Genomic DNA, 21,927 nt, shown 5'->3' with positions numbered 1-21,927 from the left:
TATTTTTAGCCCACCTTGAATATGTCAGCAGAAAAAAAGGCAGCTGGAATTTCAACAAGCCTGTACATGAAATAAGTTCTACTTTCCTGTCTCTTTATATTTCAGTCCTGAAGTCAACAGACTGCTTCAGAGCACCGTGCTGCTGGGCTCAAACACTCAGATCCTTGTGGTCTAATTATTACAGTCAAATTTGCAAAATCTTCTTTGTCATCCAAAGTCATTAACCGAGGCCAGCTGGAATTTTGACTGAGCAAGGGCTGCAGGTTCCTGGGTGCTGGGATGAATTTTGCCTCCATGAAAGAATTACAGAAGGCTTAGGCAAACCTACATGACCTCATTTTTAAATTCAGGGACATCTTTATTACTAGCTCACCTATTTATCTTTTAGTACATCTCTAATTTTACTATGAGTTTCGGGTTTGACTGATATGAAATAATAACCAACCTCTGCAGTTCTCCTGTTTTGTGATTGTAGCCTCCTGGAAGGGGAGAGCTTTATTTTGAGAAAGAAGTTTAACATTTACTCAGTATAACCTATATCCAAGTTCCGGATCTGCCGAGTTTGGATTGCCAATGTTAAGCTCTTCAGCTTTTGTCATGGGATGAACATGATCTGAATTTTAAGCTTCTAGGATCAGTCAGGCTTGAGTGGTTTCATTTCAGTGATTTCTGATAGCTGTGTGTCAAAAAGATTTTACATTGGGTAGCTCATGATTTTTGCTGGTAAGCAATGGTAAAGAAAATTCTTGAGGCTCCTTAAGAAGTGTTTCACGTACAGAAGCCACGTGGTTTCTTTCATCCAGAAACACCACTTTAGACAGCCCCTCAGTGCCCCCAGCAGCTAACCCCAGCTATTTCTTGCTTGTGTGTTACAGAGGGGGACAGGGCTGAACTGACATGGATGAGGTTTGATATTTCTAATCTTTTGCATCTCCAGCTCCTCCTTCCACCCAGAAAAACCCAACTCCCCCCATCCCCAGCATGCAGCCAAAAGGGGGGCAGGGTTGAACAGTTCCTTCTGCTTATTGCTCTCTGCTGCACTCCTGAGCAATAGCCTGCAAGATGATTTCTGTGTGCGGCTTTTTTCATTTTCTGCTTCACCCATGGTAACAAAAAGGCTTCTGACTTCAAGAGTTAGAGAAAGGTCAGCAAATATCATGCTGTCTGTGAAAAGACAAGACCTTTCCTTTGTTTGTGGTTGCAGGTGTTGGCACCCTCACTGTGCTTTCCAAGGGAGCAGAGGGACGCTTACCTTTGAACACTGGGCAGATCTTCCACACAGTGGCAGCTCCTTCTCGGTTGTACTGTCCCAGTGCCAATTCCATATAGAACAGGGGCATTCCAGCAATGATTAGGAAGAGGATGTAGGGAATAAGAAAAGCACCTGAAAATAGAATAATTAGATATTGTAGTCTGTATTTTGATTACATTTTACTTTATTTCTAGCTAACTGGCTAAAGACAAAGCTACTGCTTTTGGGAACTAGAAAGGAAAAAAGATTCTTCCTAGAAAGAAGAATCTTTGTTCTCTTGTCTGTCTGAAAATTTCTTGGTTGTTTTATATGATCCAAGTCAAAGAAAGAAGACTCCCCCAAAAGACGTGGCTATACGTGATGGTATGAATCATCAGTTACAGTTGGTGTTGTACTTAATAACTGGATACTCACTCAGTTTTCTGCTTTGTGGTGGCTTTAAAGTGCAGTTTTCATTTCATTGCATAGCTTGCTTCGTTCTGAAGAGTTAAATTAATGTAAAATATCTGTATTAAAAAAAATGACTGGATTGTTGTGATAAATAAGAAACTGAGAGAATCGCTAAGTATGCAGAATGATGGACTGGTCTCCTTAGGAGTAACCGACTTAAAAGAAAATAGATAGCGACAAACCTGCTTAAAATTGTTCAGCAAAAGAAAAAGTAATGAAACAGCAACTTCTGTCTTTCCCAACAGCAAGGAGTTGGAGTCTGTGCAAACCTTTAAGGCCTGTTGTACTGGCTTATTCACTTGAAAGCTTTGCTTGCAAAAGAAAATAAGTGCTCTGCTTCTAAATACGTAAACTTTCAGAAGGCACGTGCAGTCTATAAAAGCTAAAGATATTACTGAAGCTACCTACAGCAAGCCAGTAAGCAGCATGAATTTTGTTGTTGTTCCTTTATGTCTGCTTTTCATGGCTATTTCTGGAGTGAGCTGGCTAGCATAACTGCTCAGAGAGAGAAATGAAAGGACAGAATAATGCAAAGCCAAGCCCTGTTCCCTTACTCTTACTACAGTCTACCTCTAGGAAGTAATGTGCTATAATGTAATGGTAAGGGCAATGTATTCAGCATTCAGTCCAAAATTTGGGGATTCTAAAGCTGAAATTTGGTAGTGAAACAGGACCAAGGTGTAGCACCAGAAATAAAGAGTAGCTTAAAGTGTTGCAAATTTATCTGAACAGCTGAAATACAAGAATTGCTCCGAAAGTAATGCCCCTATTTTATTACGATGGCCCACAACATCAGAGGTGGCATGGCTGTAGAGGCTGAATCTTCTCATCAATATTCTGTTACATTTTGTTGCCATGAAACAGATGGCAGCTGAGGGGCAGCCTGACCAAATGGCATGGAAGCACATAGAAAGAAAAGGCGTGTTGTTGAATTCCTCCATGGACAAAGAATGTCACCCACTGACATTTATTGACATTTGCTGGATGTTGACGAACCAGTGGATGTGAACACAGTGAGGCAAGGGGGTGGTTTGTTTCAGCAGTGATGACAGTGGTCATCTCAACTGGTGCAGATTTTTATGGGTGCAGCATACAGGCGCTTGTTCATTGCTGGCAAAAAATGCACAGCTAGTGGTGGTGACTGAGTTGAAAAATAGCATTTTGCAGCTGAGAATGTGCTCTATTACACTGTGTTATTATATTGTAATTATTATATTGTAATTATACTCTATTACACTGTGCTCTTTGCAACTGTTGTAGTTTCTATGGAAATGAATTGGAGGCATTACTTTTGGAGCAATCTACATACATTGGTTTTCTCATACTAGGAGGCATGATTCTTCTCTTTCATGTTTCTAAAGAGTGTAGTGCAACTGCAGCCTATAATCACAGGAGCTACTCAGTACAAATGATGCATACTTTAATAATATTTCAGTGGAATTCATAAGCCTTCCAGTGCTGTACTGTTTGAATTACAATTTATTTATATATTCTAGAGGAAAAATATTTGCGTTTCTACATACTTGATATCCTGTTGTTCAGTGTTGAAGCACGCTCAACTAATTCAATCTGGGAAAGTTCATATTGTTTTCATTAGTAGCAATATCTACAGAAATAATTTGAGGTGGATTTCCATTCGTAGGTCTTGGAAGTGACAGCTTTTCAAGTGCCACACTTATCTTGCTTCAACACTACTACAGCATACAGATCTGACTCACAAACCTCGCATGCTGCCTTCGGCAGGTATTGGAGTTTGCGTGAGTGCGATTTGATTAACTATGTCAAGAGGCATGGAAAAAATTATGCCACAAATTGGATAGGGAAATATGTGTATGAAACAACTCTCCTGGAGATGTGTAGTGGACATAAATATTAATGGTAGTTTAAAATACGTGTTTTCTAAGTATGACTAATATTTTGATGAACTGTGAAGTGTACCATACTTATGCACACTTGCTTAAGCATCATATATTTGGCTGCAAATCATTCCAGGCTTTAGATAAATGAAGTTTTTCTTCTATTCCTTCCCTTCCCACTCCTCCTTCCCAAGGGATTAATAAAGTGTGATGTCATTTTCTGCCAAAAGCAGTTACATGGCATAGTAGAGTTTCATAGCTGGGGTTACTTTTCATGTAACGAAGATGGTGTGTGAAGCATTTTGAAATAAATTAGAGATTAATAAGCACACAAAGTAAGGATGCTTATTCACATTAAGTTGTCTCAAATGTTTTTGGAGACTTCTGGGCATTTCTTGTTTTGACTTTAGGTAAAAGAATACCAAAAGTCACGTACTTTTGTCAGTATCTTGGTATCTAGTCTTCTCACCCAAGGAAGAAAAGGCTCCACAGTGGGACTGGTTTGTGCATGGTACATGGTGCCTTTTTGGAAAGGAGACCTCGTAGCATCCTGTGAGCTTGTTGCTAATGCCCTAGAAATGAGGCAGGGGGCAAAATTCATCCAGCTGAGCCTCTTGCTGTGGGTCTGCTGCTGTGAACTTGGGCACAGCAACATGCTTCTCTGAAGGAGTAGCAAATGCCTACCTGGTCTATAAAGCCAAACCATTAGGAAGGGTGACACAACGCCAACTGTGTCCCTCCTGCCTGCGCCATGCAAACTACTGTGCTCCAATTGCATGAATGCAAAAGGCCGGCACGTTCCTATAGCCCTGTCAGCTGAACTCTCAGGGAGCACATGGTTTGGCTGGCATTTCAGACTGGATGAGCAACTAGCCAAGATCTACCTACCTCAGAGCTAAGGGAATGTAAGTGTGGGACTGCTGCATTGGCAGCAACATCCTGATAGCGCTCAAGGGATTCCACTCCCTCACTGTGTGAGGGCATGGGACTGAGCACACAGCTGCAGCCCAGAAAGCATTACTGGTCTCAGCAATCCCTAACGGTTCCCACTTTCCCCTCCCAGCCAAAAATCTGGAGTAATTAACATTTGTAACCTAGCCTTGGCTTGACTTGCTACTGAGTCACGTGTAGCTCAAAGGCCACACGTTGCCCTTGGGCTGTTGCACATGTTGCTTTTCAGTGTTTATGGATTTCATGAGATTTGCGTACTTCCTTCCCTTATGGTACCGTAGTACACACAGAGTTAAGGAAGCCTTCTGTGTTTATGTGAAATAAGATGAGGTCAAACTCTACTTCTACACGAACCACCTATTTGAAACTTCAAGTTGAAAGTCACACAGTGGTTTTTGTTGTTTTTGTTTTTAAAGAACTACAGTGTCTGATTAATGTGGGGCAAAATACAGGACAGGTTTTGCATTCCTATGTTGAGTGCCAAAACAGCCTTTTCATTTTAGTCTAAGAGAGTCCACTCTGAATTTCTCCTCCCTCTGTTGCCCAACATTCACAGCATCCTTAGTGGGGAAGCAGAGAGGAAAACAGCCTCAATCCTATGAGAAGGACTCATTTCACTCTTGAATACCAGAAAGAATGCAGCAGTGAATTACTAATGCTTGCGAATGATCATTTAAACAATGACTGTTGTCCTAGAAGAATTTGCTGAAGCATGTACAAGAAGCTGGCTAGGACAGGGTTAGCTGAAATGATTTTGAAGTACTCCTGCTGGTCCATTATTAGCCTTCTGCCTTTGTTACCATGGATATTGTAGTCAAAACTTTAACTGGCAGGGGTGTCTGCTAAGCTAACAAACTTTGGGCAAGTATAGCAGTATGTTTTCAGATAGGAGTGTTGCCAGTATTTGTTCAAGAATAGAGTCTAAAAACAAAGATCTTCCAAAAGATGAATTGAAGTACAAGCTAATCTCTGTACCTGATCTGTGCCTGATCAAACTGTGAGTAAAGAGTACTTGAAAAAATATCAGCAGCCAATTGACAATGCAGTAAATTTCCCTGGATAACAAGGAAAATGAGTGGAAACTCTACTACTGTAATACTCTTGTGAATAAAAAAGGAAATCCCCAACGCAGAGAAAAACTAAGTGGCTGGAAAGAGAGGTATTTCTGAGTACAGAAATCCTAATTCTGGGCCTTCAAGCTTGTTACTGGCTTGCCAGCACAGACATAGAGAGTATCTCTGGAGAGGTCAGTTTGCAGCAAACCGTACTGCCCAGGGGGTAAAAACAGTAAGGATTTGCATGGTACAGCAAAGAGAAGTCAGAGATGCAAAGGAGCACGATGTAGCCTCAGTGCCAAAGCCAAGATGATTTTAACAGCAGCTAGATGATGATGTTGAACAGAGGTAAATTATGGTAGTCAAAAATAACATTTTTCTGCGAAACAGATTGAACGGCATACTATAAAAACTTCACAGCACTTTGCTTATATAAAATCTTCCAAGTAGGCAGCCTTTTTTATGGAAAGCATTTCTGAACCATAAAAGCAGTGGAGCAGTGGAGCTATACCATCTTGACTTACGTGTTTCTTTTGAAACCCTCATATTTAGCTGCTCTAACAAATTGCTAGATTTGAACCTATCTATATTTCAACTCTCACTCTGGGGAAGAGCCTTCAGGTTTTTTTTTTTTGTCCAATTTTAATAGTGTTCCTTTTGCTCATAGAAAATGAAAACAAATAGTTTCCAGAAATGGTTCAGTGCTGTACACAGGCTGATGTCAAACTGAAGCCTTTATTTATGTATGTATTTATTTATTCTACCTATTTATTTATTTATGTACTTGAGCTGTTAACCTGCTGCTTAGAAGTCATTTGAAGAGACTTGAAGTGTAGTCTGTTTATAAGCTTGTTACTGGTATGTAAAAGAACGGGTTACTCTTCCATGCAAACCCAATAATCTCTTCACCTTTCTGCTATGAGAATAATGAACTAAAGAAACTCATTAGTAGCTACTTTGAACAAATTAATGAGAGTTAAATACACCCAGCTGCTCAGAGCAGCATGATTCATTCATAAATCACACCCAAGTCATTGGCTAAGGTCCCCTTTGTATAAATTAATGAAATGGTCATATTTACAGCAGTGTGTAGTTTAGAGACAATTGTAGAACCTCAGAAGAACAGAACTCTGACCTGTGTTCTTTGGAAGGAAACTAAAGAATAAAACCCACCATGTTTCTTTAGACAATACAGGTAAGGTTAGTCTAAGATGCCCAGCATGGCAGTGGGAATTCTGGAGCTCTGTCAGCATTTCTGCTGCTGACCTTCACTGCTGCAAGCTTAGGAAATGAATTAAGCCATTCCCATCTTCTGCCATTCTTCTGACTGCGTGAAGTCTAACAAGCTGAGGTGAGGTGGCAGTGAGAGCATTTGTTTCACCATTATCCAACCTTGCAGCAGGTTTGCTATTGTAGCTGACCCCTTTGTTTATAAATACATGAATTGGCATCCGCTTGGGTTTTGACAGTTTGGTAAGTAAATGACCTGGAGATTGTATGAACATGAAGGTCTAGTGGCTGACATTCCTGCCTGAATCCATCTTGTTCATTTTGTGCTTTTTTCTTTTTTATCTCGCTGGGAGAAGAAGTGAGCTGGAATGTGGAGACAGCTTGTAGACTGTTTTGTTATGAGATTTATGAAATCTCTATTACTAATGTGCAACAAGACAGGGTTTGTGAGGTGTGATGGTGTCCTTTACAGAGCAGCTGACCCTGTTGAGAACAAAGCAGCAAGCTTTGCAGTTAGCAAGCTGTTCTGGAGGTGCTGAGTGGGAGAAGTGAGCAGTACAGAGCCACTGGGTCAGGGTGCAGAGGCTCATCTGGGGAAGGGTGCTACTTTATAATTGACGCGCTTGGAAGCTTAAGAGTTGATAAATTAAGAAGGAAAAAATCTTTCTATCATTTCATTAGTTTTCCACTGTTGGCAGGTTTTTTTTTCCCCCCACCTTGCAATCATTAGATGTGACACATGGATATATTCACCTGCAATTGAATCATATCAAAAAAACCACCCATGTAAGGTGTAGGCTGTACTTGAGATGTACAAAATCAAAGTGTTTCTCAAAATGTGCTCTGATTTACCAGTAGTAGAGCACGGTTGGCTGACAGTATTTTTCAGCAAAGATATCAGAAGCTATTTATGGTGGATCGAGATCAGCAAGTTTTTCTGGATTCCAGCACTGGAAAATCTTCAGTAAACTAACTTCATCTGATAGCATTCTCTGAAATATGGTGTTTTAAAAATCATTTTCTGTAATGTACAGAATATAGCCATGTACACGAAAGGAGATATTACTTCATCAGATTCTCTTTTAAGCATAGGGAAGTCCTTGCTTGGTGCCAGTGAGATTTTGGCAACTACTGTTTTACTTCAGATACATTAGTCATAGTTTTCTCTCCCTTCTCAATGAACTTGTATGTTCATTGTTATTTGTTTTGTTTCAGCCAGTTGTAAACTCAAATGAATATTTTCAGTGTTCATGAACCTGTCTGATTTTGATGCCAGAAGAAATTGTTAGATACACAGGTTGCTCCAAAAGTAATGCCTCATATTTATTTTCACAGAAACTGCAACAGATGCAAAGAGCACAATAACACTGTGTGACAGGGCACATTCTCAGCTACAAAACGCTTTTTTTCAACACAGTCACCTCTGCATTTTTGCCAGTGATGAACAGCAGCCTGCATGCATACTTGTAAAAATCTGCACCAGTGGAGGTGACCAGTGTCACCACTGCTGAAATGCACCACTCACTGCCTCACTGTGCTCACGTCCACTGGTTGGTCTCCATCTGTTCAGCAAACACTGATGAATGTCAATGGGTGCTATTTTTCTGTACAGAGGAATTCAATGTCATGCCTTTTCTTCCTACGCGCTTCCATGTCAGGCACCATTCTGCCAGAGTGCGCCTCTGCTGCCACCTCTCTCATGGCAACAAAATGTAATGGGATATTAATGAGAAGGTTTAAGCTCTACTGCTCATTAGAGCTCTGGTATTAACCCAGGTGCACAGTGAAACAAGCAGTCTGAAATGCACTTTGTTCTGCATGTGTAACAGTACAGTTAGGAGTTCCCAGCACAACATCAAATGGAGGGTGTTTCCTCTCAGACTGCTTGTCTTTTGCAGGTTGTCTTTAATTGTTAAACTTAAAAACAACCCACAAGTTGAGCACTCTCTGGAGAGGCCACAATACCCGTTTTAGGCATCATGAGATTCGTAACTGTGCCAAGGTGAAACAAAGCGCTTATGACATCTTAAATCAGCTCTAGGCAAGTGCCAGGCAGCTTTCAAGAGGATTAATGTACAAACTAATAGGGGGTAAATGCCTTGAAATTCAGCTACAGAAAAGTCAAGTATAAACATCCTGAGGTACTCTTAAAATTTGCTGTACGTTTAGTGATTAATCCAACCTTAAATTATAAGTCTAATTTTTTGGACACAGTGACCAAAGCAAAACATTCCTTTTCCTTCCAGGCTTCGCTAGAGATTTATTCGTAATACTTTAATACTTTCTGTGCTATCTGAATTTTTACTAACTCTTATACAGCAAAAATCCTCAAAATTCTTCTTGTCAATAAAGGGTTGTGCTCTATCACAGAAGTATGGGGCAGTTGTACATTCCTACCTGTATGAAATCTGGTCAATCAGAGCTTTACTCTCAGTCATTATAAATGAAGCCTTCGGGATCAGTGGTTTTTCTCATGCCTCTACAGGAAGCAAAATGTAATCCTACTCTAAACTATTTATAATGCATATTTATACAAGGCTTGAAAGTAGAAAATGAACACAGTTCCATAAGGAACGAAGTAATTCTCCATGGACTATTTTCCTCAGCAGCAAAGCAAATGTTTCCCCTAATTGAAGCAGTCCAGCATGTGCTCCATCACTGCCGTTGTGTGTGGGACCTCCAAGCTGAAATGCTGGAAGAGAATGTGAGCCTTGCCCATTGCAGCTTGCAGTCGGGTCGTTTTGTTCACCACAAACACACAACTTACAGGAGGTTAGTTAGTGTGGCAACACTTGGTGACTCCTGATGGTTCGCACAGCTGTAGTTTTTCCTAGCTAAACAGCTTTTGAGGACATAACACCTCACGACTGTTAAATAAAATTTAGGAGGAAAAAAGTAGATGATCTTGAAAATGTCCAAGTTCCTTAAGTTAGGATTAAAGATGGTGATTTTGTCAGTAGCCTCCATATGAGTAGCGAAGGATTACACTGCAATTTAGGAAAAGTCTGATCACTGTTTTCTGTTGCTTTACTTTAGGAATGAGTGAAGGAAGAGACTAACTGGTGACAGCTCTATTCCTAAAGCTGGTAATTCAGAAATTTACAAACCATGTATTAAGCCCCAGAATAATTGAAAGTGTCTTAAAATGTAAGATCTTCTAGTCCAGTGCTTTTATTTGCCTACCGGTTTTTGAAGTCTTGTTCTCGCTTTGTGTTTTCCCAGCTCTTCTCTTTAGCCCTGACAGCCAGAAAAAGATTCTTGCCTAATCATTTGTCTCTATGAAACAGAATAGAACACACTTCTTAAAATAGTACATTTTTATAGCTTGAGCCCTACATAGGAGAATGCTGAGGTCATTATCTAACTCTCACAGAATAAATTCATTTTGTGTAATAATGAACATCATCTATGTAAGTCCTGGCATTTTGTTTATTGGCTGAAGCTCTGAACTGTTGCACCAAGTGCAGATCAGTTACCAGTCAGTGGAAGTCTTCTATATCAGTTTAGTCTGAATAGTTTTTTATTACTTTCCTCTGTTTTTCTTCTCGCAAATTCTTAGTCTGGAAATTCTGTCTACTTAGGAGCCCTTAAGAGAGAGACGTCTGTTATTTGGGTTGAAATCCTGGCTCTGGTGACGTCAATGGAAAAAAAACACCCATTGACTTCAGCTGGGTCAGGATTTCTCCCTTGTGGTTTATGAATCTATTGATTTTAACTAAGGCTGTGTAGAGCTATTAGAAAATGAAGGACGAATTACAGAAAGGGAGCAAATGATCAAACTCTTCCCCCAAATAAAATCCCTTAATATCACCAGTCTTGCCAAAACCTGCTTCGTGATCTCACAGACACATCTGCACACCTCAATATGAGCTATTCCTTTATTTTGTTATAAAGCTAATATATAAGATGCCACGTGCATATTTAAGCCCTTCTTTAGAAGGGGGCACAAATATTTGAGCTTTAGAGGCAGACCAGGATACCCCTTGGTGCAAATTATATATCACTGAATGCTGCCGCTCCTGTTAACTTCCTACTAAAGGAAAGGAGTAGGGAAATCAAAGAAGGGTCTGCCTGGGAGCAGTCATTGCTGACACTGTGAGAAAGTCATGAGCCATATTGTTAGGTCCTCCAGTCATTTTTCCTCCAATGTGCATACTAGATAGCTTTTAGATTATCAGATTAGGATCTACTGAGATCTATAAGGATCTACTGCTCCATCTTGTGGTCCAGAGAAAGTTTGTCTGTTACACTGCTATGTAGAGCAGTGTGTCAGAATAAGTCCAGCCTTTCCTCTTTTTTTTTTTTTTAAATTAATTAATTTTCTTTCTCTTTTTTAAAATAAGCTGGAATTTGACATCAGTTTCATACTTTTCCTCAAGAGATGCAGATCTTAAGGGAAAGTACTGTGTTGACATCCTTGGCATGCTTCAGGACGGACACTGCAAGGGGAGTTTGACTACTGAAAAGGGAGGAGAAACAAAAGTTAAAGCAGTGAAGAGTGCTACCTGGTACACCTGGAGCAAAAAAACTAGGTACACAGTGCTTGGCTGCTTTTTTCAGTGCATACATTAGACCCCTGGCAGCAGCCTGTTTGTAAGGTCAGGGAAGCAATAAGGCTTCCAATGCAAGCAATTCTTGCATGCTGCTGAGGAGCCAGAAAACCCTCTGCTTGTTTCCCACCATTCTGCAGCCTTCAGTAAAGAGGAGTGCCATGCAGTCACCCGGCTACAATCCTTCCTGTACATAATACCACAGAAACTGTTTCTCAAACTAGCAGGAGGGCTGTAGCAAGGCATGGCTTGTTGCTCACTCTGTCACTAATTGCAGTGCTTGGAACTTGTGCAATAGTTTTCTCAAGCTCTGAAAGAGTAATATGCTTTCACTGCTGAAATCATAACTCCTGTGTGCCTCAGTGGGGTTGGATCAAACCATCTTTGCTCTTCTGGTCCTGCACGTTTATGCTGGTGTAACTTGCATCTTCTAGGGAAGCAGTTAATGACAAAGCAAATCAAGAAAGGCTTCATGTTTGAGTAGTCTAGCAGCAGTCTGATAGTGCTGGAGACTATTTCAGACACTTAAATTTGCATTTATTCTTAGACAACAGTAATAGCCAAATAATAGCAACCAGTTAATGTCTATGTAAATAGTGCAGCTTCTGCAGTTATTTGTGCCTTTGGAAGTGAGTGGTTGTGCTCAAAGCCTTAAACAAAGAGCAGGAGCACTGTAAAAATTACCATCTTCTATAAAAAGTCTTACAATATAATAAGGGCAGCCTGTTTTACTGCATACCAGCAATCAGAACACTAGTCACAAAAATCATTTATGGACTGGCAAAAGACAACTGCCTGCCCAATTCCTGTCCTGTGTTTTATTTATGAACGTGTTATCATGGAGCTCTGTGCGCTGGAAACTTGCCGCTGTGCTTTGGATGAATATGGGTGTAAAGAAATACGTGGCTTACAGAGGCAGTTCTCCCCACTGATGGTTTCTGTTGCTGTATGGCAGACCCTAGTTCTCAACCTTTGTCATGCTTCAGAGAGAGATTGCACAATGTTTAAACGCAGAATGGGGGAAAGGAGCAAGAGTGAGAATAAAACAAAGGATTCCCTTGATGAGTAGTTAGTTTTTTTCTATGGTCTTCACAAAGAATGTCACAATGCAGGCAACTTAACTGTTTCCTCTCCTTTGCTCCTACCTCCTTTCTCCTTGCTTATGAAATAAAAGTTTCAAAATCTTATAGGGCTGAAATGAAGTGCACTGAATCTAAGCTGAGGTGCTGAATTGTACTGCTGTTCTCTCTCCAGGGCTTCCATGAAATCAGGGCTGTTTCACCATTACTTGGGGTGTGGGCACTTTTGCTGCTGGTTCCCCAGAGGGCTCAGATGTTCATCTTTGGGAAGTCAAGTTCTGATGGGCAATAAAGCCTTTCCTTGGAAACTATTCTCGCTCGGGCACCAGTGCATAAGATCTACACAATTAAGCTTAAATCCTGCTATGGCAGGTCCAAGATGTCACAAAGGCAGTGAAAAAGAAAGGGAAGATTAAGGAGTTGTAGTTGGAAGAGAGAATAATAGGTTGCCAAGATATGGCTCAAATGGCTTGAGGAAGAGAAATTGAAGGTTTATAATCAGTGAGAGAATCCTGGAATCTTTACATCAACTTCACTGAAAGCAGATTGGGGTGAGGGAGTTGGCCCAAATACAAGTTATTTCAACTTTAATAATAACATTTTCTTGTCGTCACATTAGGAGGCAAGAAGTGAAGAGTTAGTTGCAAATTAATCACAACTGATCCTTTTTTCAGTGCAAGATTCCCTGAAACCCAGTAGCATGGTTTTGTATGTTCTATGGGAAGAATATATACAGTGCCAATGGGAAGTACAAAGAGAGAGGTAGGAGTAAAAGATCTCAGACTGTTACTACAAAGACTTCGTATAAACTTGTCTCCTGCCTCCTAAATTACAGTGTTTTAATATAAATATCTCTAAGTATGGAATGTATTTAGTTGTGCTTTATTATTTTGTAACATAGCTGAGAGCAATTAGCTACAATATCATCTAGTAATTACAGTATATGTAAATGCTATAGAGTCTACAGTACAAACACAGCCACACTTAGCTGTTTTATCATTTGGTGAATGCGGGACAAAGGCTTTAGAACTGAGCACAGCTGATGAGACTCCCACTGTATGCAGCAGAAATTTAGGCAGTGAGCTTTGATGTTGCTGCTTAAGCTGCTCTGAATTCTGTAAACCATTTGTTTCCATTTTAATTCACAGCAAGAGGCTCAGTAATTTGTGGACTGCTTTTAATCATAACTTCCCTCGTAGGAAATTTAAACACTTGCCAGAACTGTATGCTCCCTCTCATCTTACATTTAAGTAGCTCTATTAGTTTTCTATTTCACATTGGTTTAAGTATGGAAATGAAAGTATTCATCTTCTGAAAAAAACACCTTTAGGCTGCTGTATTCACACATGCACTGAACTGACAGAGAGGTTTGTGCTATTTTGCCAAAAGGTGAAAGAGAAATTCTGCCCCTAAATCATCCATGCCACATCTCGGCCTCCTTACAGATGCTTTATTTCTTTAATAAAGAAGGGCTGTTGGCTGCTACACTCCTGAAATGGCCTTTCTGTTCTCCTTTGCTTCTAGCAAATTTAATAAAGAGCTTAAAAAGATGTCAGGGAGAAAACAGACTAGAAAAAGATGAAGATTAGATACCCGCTGTGTTAGCTTCAGTGAGTGTCCTAAAGCTGAGATCCCTGGCCAAATTAAGAAACTCCTGGATCTGTAGTAAGGATCCTAACTCAACTCTCATTACTAACTTGTAGAAGGGGAATGCCTGTCCTGTGGGAAGGGCTTTCTAGGGCTATGCCTGGCTTCTTCACGTAACTTAGAAGGGCATAAAGAAATGGATGGGGAAGAACACTTTAAGCAGTGATTTTATGTTTCCAAACAGTGGGACTAAGATAGCAGTTCACTACTCGATATCTTTCCTCCTCTTAGTTCAGAATAAAATGATGCTGAGCAGTAATCAAAAAATATGTTTGTTCTTTGCAGTGAGAAAGAGGCATGCTTGCTTTTGTTGGAAAAACAGCTCATTTGGGTCACAGCAGCTTCTTTTACTGTCTTGGAGGAGCAAAGCTGGAACACCACTTTGAGCAGAGCATCTTGAATTGGTTCTGAATGCTTGTCCTGCACTGAATGCAGGATGGTCCTCTTATGGTGCAACCTCTATCTGTTTACCATGTATCTTCTCCAGAACCTTTGTAAAATTGTCATGCTAAGGGTCATTAGAATTGTTCAGGGACAGATAACTTCTCTGTTTCAAAAGGTATTTAGCTGGGAGCCCATATATTGTACTACTTCATGGCATTCTGAGTCTAACAGAAACTACAGTTTCAGAATTGATGAAAGATTTGGGTCAAAAATACTCCGCTTGTCCTTGTCAAGTATTCAGGATGTTTCATACATAGTAGGTATAAAATATACCCAGGGTTTATAACCCTGGAGAAATTACAGTTCTGAAGAGTTATTTTGTGGAGCCAGCGAGACTGATGGGCAAGTGGAGGAGAACAGGGAATTTCAGAGCAGTAGCTGGCATGTGCACTACAGTGCTGGTGAGCCTTGCAGAAGCTATGCTACATGTAAACCAGCTGATTAATAGCTGTCAAAGAGAAGAAAGAGGAGTGATGAAGTCATGTGGGAAACGGAGGAGAGCAGCTGTGAGCTGGCCACTGAATCCAGGAAGAAGGGGATGTCAGCATGGCATAGCTGAGATTGTCCCAAATGTCACGTGAAGCCCTGGAGCACAAAGCTCATGGCCACTGTAGGGATGTCAGTGTAACAGTTTGACCTGTCTGAGGTCACTGGTTTGATAGTGGGAATTGAAAGCCTGTATTAGGAAACTAAAATCACTTGATTTGCATCCATGCTTTGATTGATTAATGAGTCAAACTCTTGGCATAGTCTTTGTAATGAGGTTGCTTCAAAGCTGATTTATCATCATCATCAGTGCTATTTTGGAATGTAAACGCTGATATTAAAAGACAAAGGTCAACCACCTTTGGAAGTGAAAGTGCCAGATTGTATTCTTACTCATATTAATGATTAAATTTGCTGGCAAACACTTGGGTGCAGTGCCTGGTAGAAAAGCAAGCTTGCAGGTCAGCATCAGATCTTGTTTTTTGTGATATGATGCACTAGCCTTATTTATAATAGAGAATATTTGGTTGCATATTGTCTTTGGTACCTACATACCTACACTGTGGATTGCAAAATCCTGCGTAAGAGCCTGTGGAAGTATGAATAAGAAATGAAGCATTATGATAAGCTGTAAGATTCTTCTGTTCTAAAAGGTATTGACTGCTGGTGAGCTGTACTGTGAAGCAAATGATTTCTTATGTGATCTATGAACACTTAAGAAAATAATATCTCAGAGGAGATTAAAAGTGTATGTTATGATAGCTAAAGAGCTGTTAAAATATTTATATGCTGCTGTTTGTAAATTCATGAAAAGCTTAATCTAATTGTTACGATACAGTAAGTCTCAGGTCACTAATCCAACAATTAGTAGCCTCAGCGTAACTGACCGTGCAAATACTTTGACTCACAAAAAGGAGTATTTTATGTTGGTAAATCCTTTTTCCACAAATTTCAGTGGGAAATAGCAACATTTCCAGAGATTATGCAGGAAAATTAAATAAAAATGTTAATATTAATTGTATCTGGTACAGAGTCGACAATAGCTTGGTTACCTAAGGCTGAGCATCGCCTTCCCCCACAGGGAACACATCTGTTAATCATGCTAGGCATTACTCAACTTCAGTTGGCATCAGCAACATTTTAGGTGTAATCGAAATTATCATGACAAATCTTTCCCTAAATTGACAAGGCTCTGCTTTTGACACCACTCATTACTTCAGCACAGCCTCGTACTGATCTGAGGAATGCTTAAGAGGTTGGACATGTTAGGAAATCTTTTAAGAAACAAACAAACACCATCACCACCAAAGGGGTTCTTGCCAGACATGAGTTATAATGAGCTCAGAGCACTTGTGAGAACAGCCAGTAGGGACAGCCATAGTTGATGATTTCTCCAGTGACATACTGTGCTGATTTTGGACTCTGGGACTGCACAAAAAGCATTTGTCTTGCTGCAAACAGTGCTTCTCCTTTGTGTTGTGATGAGTAGCTGAGCAGTGTTTATTGATCACCAAGCTGATAAGGCAACGTTTGAGAATTCTGCCCTTTCTGGAGTGTCACCTTATCTGCATAATAGCAGCTTGCTAATGTACCATCCCTGTTATTTTATAAAGTAGTTTAGCACACAGAGTGGGCACTCCTGCTTCCTAGTAGTCAGTGAGGACAAGATCTCATCCAAACTGTTCAGAATAAACTGTCCTGAAAGTTTTCTGACACCAGTTTCATGTTGTAACACAGCCACTGGGTCTGCCCAAATGAGCAGGCAGCTCGTATTGAAGCAGGTAACTGACAAATACTCCAGCTGTTTCAGTCCTACTTAACGTGGGATTATTTTGTTTAATAGCTGAAGACTGTTTCCAAAAGCCACAGTCATCAGAAAGGTTACATTCTGCCATCTATCTTTGTACTGAAGTCCCATTGGGGTGTCTCAGCAGGCTACTCCCAAAACACAGATGTTTCTGGCTATTCATTCAGCATTTTAGTGCCGCTGGATACCTCTAGCTTTTTATTACTGGGAGCTTCTTAAAATGTAAATAGTTGTGTTTTTTTCTTTCTGAAATCACCAGTGCTGTCTCCAAAGTAACATAACAGTAGAAATGACTACATAGGTACCTCTGGGCAGTGCGTGCTCTGTCAGTAGAACTCACTGAAAATTAACAGGACTTTTGTCTGCATGGAACTTCAACCTGAAAGCCTCTATGTCTAGTTTTTAATCAGGAAACTTCCCCAGACTTCACCAAAGAAAGAAACTGGAGGATTTGGCGAGTAAGAAGTGGATATATGTGCATATGTGTCTCCCTCCTTGAAAATTCAACTTTGAGGGAACACGGTGTGTATTTATACTCTTCAAGGTCCGGGAAGTTTTCAGGGTTTATGAAGAACAACCTATTTTTACAAGCATGGAAAGGCCCTTAAGTGTGACCACTGGCATCTTAAATTAGTCATAGCTGGTCTCAGGAACATCATAGTCCATGTCACCCATGTCATTTTTGTCAAACGTGGAGGGAAATGCCTTTTTCTGCCACTTCCATGTCCTTAAACATTCCCATTTAACATTTGTAAGCTGCTGTAGAACTTATATGGGTGTAGATTTTGAAAGGATAGCAATTTTTTTCCCATCTAGATGGCACAAGATACGCTGAAAGCAAAGGCGTTCAAATACCTTAGTGGCTTAGGGCTTGTGGCAGTGAAAGACACTTCCTTTTCACTGCCTTTTTTGCATCAGTCTGAAGACACTCAAGTTTGTAACCACTCAGTTCACTCAGCAGCCTAGCAAAAATACTAAGGCAGTGTAATTAGTGCCTTTATTTTTATTACATCTTCTTTATGGATATGTAACCCACTGGATTCTTTTTGAGGTAGCTAAGCTTGCTGTGGTGCTGACAGGGTTCCCTCCTGCAGCAGCGTGGGAAAAAACACATTTAGAAGATATCAATGAGTGCAGGACTGGAAGGATAGAACTGAAACCCAACAGTATCTCAGATCTCTGCTCCCTGCCTCTTGTTCTTCTTTGCTCTTATAGGAAAATTTACCCATAGAGCTAACAAGCCACCAGCCCCAGTGTGACAGAGATGAGGGACTAAGCTGATGCGAAACTCAGTAAGGCACTTTTAGAGGCTGAATCTCCTACAGGATTTTCTGCTAAATGAAACTGATGTGTATGTCCACCGTGGAGGCAACAGATGGAATTCTTGTTTTTAAGATGCCATAAAGACAACTGTTGTAAAAAGAAGGATGAGATGGAGCCATTCACAAGTCACAGCCTGTATCTGCATTTCCTACTGCTCGGCTCAAGATCTGTCCTGGAAGCTGTCATCATTGAATACTATTAGCTGATACAGTGGTAGCCACGGGCTATCAAACAGCATAGAAAAAGAAAAAAAACAATCTCAGGACGATTAAACTTCATTAAACCAAACACAATCAAACCATGAAGTATTAGTTTGTCCTCACATCAGCCAAAGCTGATGTGTCTTCATGCATCTTTCCTTCTGAATTGTTGATTTTTGATCATGATAACTATCTCATCTTTCATTTTATGGTAAAATAGGTCTTTTCAAGTGCCAGTAAAGAGTGTTGTGATAAACATATGTTCAAGAATGACACGCTGCATGTTGATTGAGATGCTTCCTACGGCTGTTTGTGTTTATGATATCAGCAACCAGTTTTCAATCGTTCCATAGACTTTGATAGCAGAGGGCCCCCTTACCTTTGCTTGTAAAGGTTTTGATTCTGCTTTCACAGAAAGGAAGAATTGGTTCGAACTTTTCGCTGCCTCTTGTGACTGTGAAGTAGTTGGCTTTCTGTTCACTCCAGTTTGCAAGCTTTTAAATCAAGAGATGCTAAAGAAGATGCAGGTGTCTCTGACTGAACTGACATAAGATAATGCATAAACACTAACCCAAATGAGGTTGCAGGATGTTAGCTCCCGTGCCTGAAGTAGCTGCAAACTATAAAGGAAGCAGACTAAGAATAAAGGTGATAAAAGGTGACCCAAAGGATGATAGAAAGGAATTCAAACACTGTGGGTGTCACTGTGTGCAATGTGAGATAGGCAAACATTTCTCTTTCCCTAAACTTTGTAAGATTGAGATATAGGAGAGGTGAGTATGTATGGAGCCACCTGAGTGATGCTTCCACAACACCTGCAGCCTGCTGGTGTCACAAGGCACTGTACTGCTGCGGTGTGAACTGCTGGAATTAGCTGTGGACAATAATGAAACAGGGATAAAGTTTGTTTTTCAGTATTGACCATTTTCTGGGTAGTGAGCTGAGAGATCCTGTGACCCTGTTCTGAAGTTCTAGAGGAACCACATGGGAGGAGGTATTTCAGTACCAGCCCTTCCTACTAGCGTGTTAAATTCTGAGGATTCTCCCTTCCTGCATTCCTCCTTTTGTGGGCAACAAGTATTTTATGCTACAAGCGTGAACCCTTAGCTTTTATCACCAGGCAACCACATTAACAAGACATCCCTAACTATCTTACAGAGCGTGCTTTCATTCTAGCAGTTCTTCCATCTGTGTCATTCACCATTCACGCACACTCCTCCATCTGCTAGGCAGGGTCTGTTCTCCCTGTGTGAGATTTCAAAGCACCCAGGCACCTGCCTGGCTCGCAGATGGTGTTACTCCTTCACAGCGTGGAGGCATCACTGCCAACACAGCGACTTTCAGGGAGATGAAAGGGGCCGATGGAGTTAAGAGCTTCCTGAAGATGTGCCAGGACTCTGAGCTAACAGTAACTATTGTGCGTGATCTGTTTGTTGCTGTCAAACTGTGCAGGAGGTGAGGCTTTGTTTGTAACAAGTCTCCTACCTACTTTGGGGAAAAGAACCTCTCAACTGCAGCACGAGGGCAGAAATCCCGCTCTCCCATTAAAACCACCCCAAAGAAACCTTTTTCTGATCCAGCGCTAACTTTTCTAGATGCTACTTCATACCACTAGAGTTTTTTTTCTCCCTTCGATACTATTTGTTGCCAACGAAAGAAGGCTGGCGCGGCAGCAGAAGGCAGCTACGCCCGTGCCCAAAACTAAGTTCAACTCCGAGGGAGGCGAGCGGTCCGTGCCCCGACGGAGCTTGGCGGAGCGGGATCGCGGGGAAAAGGGAGGAGCGGCGGCCCCTCTGCGGGCGCCTTACTGCAAATCCCCCAGCTTTTGGGTTTCGGGGCTGGGGGCCGGGGAGCGAGACCTCGCGAAGCGCCTTACCCCCTCCATTTTTGTAGCAGAGATAGGGGAACCTCCAGACGTTGGCCAGGTCCACGGCGAAGCCGATGACGGAGAGAAGGAAGTCGATCTTCTTGCCCCACGTCTCCCTGTCCTGGGGGCCGTAGCGGGGCGCGGGGGCGGCGGGCAGGAGGTTGCTGCTGGTGTATTGCACGCCGTTGTGCTCCTTCACCAGGATCAGCTCCACGTCCTTCCGCGGGGGAGGCGGCCCCGGGCGCTCCGGCAAAGGGGCCACCACCGACACTTTGCGGTCGGGCTGGATCTGTTTGTTCATCCTCGCCTTAAACATCCAGAGAGAGCGAGCTTGAGGCGGGGGAGCGGGCGAGGCGGGGCGGGGAAGGGAAGGAGGGAAGCGCGCTGCCCGCTGCAGGCGGCTCCGCTCTCCAGCCCGCCGGTGTCAGCGCGGCAGGAGCGAGGCACGGCCGTAATAAGAGCCATGCAAATGAGGCGGGAGAAGGGGGGACCGGGGTGCCCCCAGGGAGCGGGGCTTCCCGCGCCCTTCCTCCGCGGGGGAGCGGCCGGCAGCCGGCGCACCTGGGGCCGCCCTGCCTTGCCCGGCCCGTCGGGCACCGAGCGCAGCCCGCCCCGCGCTGCCCAGCGGGGCTATCGGGGATCACATTCGGGCCCTGCCCTGCCCTGCCCTGCTCGCGCGTCCACGGCCGGGCGGTCCGAAGTCGGCTGGCGGCAGGTGGAGCTGAACCGCACCGCTCACTGGCTGAGATGCGGGACGGAGGCAGCTCTCCCTGCGTGCTTGGGTTAGACGCTAGAATTTGGCTTTTGTGATCAGAACCCGAGGGGGTGTAGCATGAACGGCGGAGCTGGACGCTGCTCTTAGTCCCATGCCAAAATCGATCGATGCCCGACTTTTGCTTTCCTGGAAAGCACAGGTAGGGCTTGGTTATCAGGCTGCAATATTTGTATAACATTGTTTACTGTTCTTCTAAGTGGGACCCAGATCTTTTAGATGTAAAACAAGCAAACGATTAGCTAGCAGGTCAACAGCGGCTGCTGCCACAAGTGGTCTAAATAAGTTGGCAAACAGGGCTTTTCGGGCCCACCTCATATTGCAGCCATGAGCTGTAGCTGTCCCTTCTGTGTCTGCTGGGCAAAAAAGTTTGAGTACAAAAGCAGAAGAAACAGGCTGCTTCCCACCAGTGAGGTTAAATAACTTTCCTTCTACTTCGAATAAATGAGAAATGGTCGGAGGCAGGACTGTCTGTGGTGCTACAGCCTACCACCCTTACTTGCTCTGCTAGGACTGATAATGCGTGTAAAGGTACTATTCAGTGAGTTCACAAATAATCTCAGGTTCTTAGAGTGTGAAAAAAATAGTCTCAATTGAGAGAGTTAAAGCTTGCAAGTTGGCATCTTCCCCTCATCTCTTTAGGCCGCTGACTGTGAAGATGCTGCTGAGGCAGCTATTGACGATTTAGGGATTTTATGCCTTACAAAAGCTCTTGGCATTACAGAAGGCATCATACTGGGTTTCTCATGATCCTTAGCTGTGACTTGGTTCACAAAGTCCTTGTCTGGAAAAAATACTTGAGCAGCATCTACACTGTTACAGAGCAAATTCATGCTTAGAACACGTAGTTCAGATGCTCTCTTTCTGTTCCACAGTTTTCTACACTCTTCTCCAAATACATCACATGAAACTTTTTTCTCTGATCCTTTTGACACTTCATGCTACACATGCCTGAAGC

At 42.1% G+C, this 21,927-nt stretch overlaps 1 protein-coding gene across 1 annotated transcript in view; it reads right to left on the bottom strand.

Annotated features, from left to right (window-relative positions):
* The window catches only part of SLC6A2 (solute carrier family 6 member 2), a 62,135-nt gene extending 41,191 nt beyond the window's left edge, over window positions 1-20,944 (bottom strand). The window contains exons 1-2 of the mRNA XM_048958632.1: window positions 20,207-20,944; window positions 1,253-1,384 (exon numbers count right to left, since the gene is read on the bottom strand). Coding sequence (XP_048814589.1) covers window positions 1,253-1,384; window positions 20,207-20,513 — 439 coding nt within the window. The 5' untranslated portion in view covers window positions 20,514-20,944. The remainder of the gene's footprint in view (window positions 1-1,252; window positions 1,385-20,206) is intronic.
* Between the last annotated feature and the right edge of the window lie 983 nt (window positions 20,945-21,927).

The sequence above is a fragment of the Lagopus muta genome, chromosome 12 (assembly GCF_023343835.1).
Source record: "Lagopus muta isolate bLagMut1 chromosome 12, bLagMut1 primary, whole genome shotgun sequence".
In the NCBI taxonomy this organism is placed as follows: Eukaryota; Metazoa; Chordata; class Aves; order Galliformes; family Phasianidae; genus Lagopus; species Lagopus muta.
Note: the sequence above shows the minus strand (reverse complement) of the source record. Positions and strands in the feature narration are given on the sequence as shown.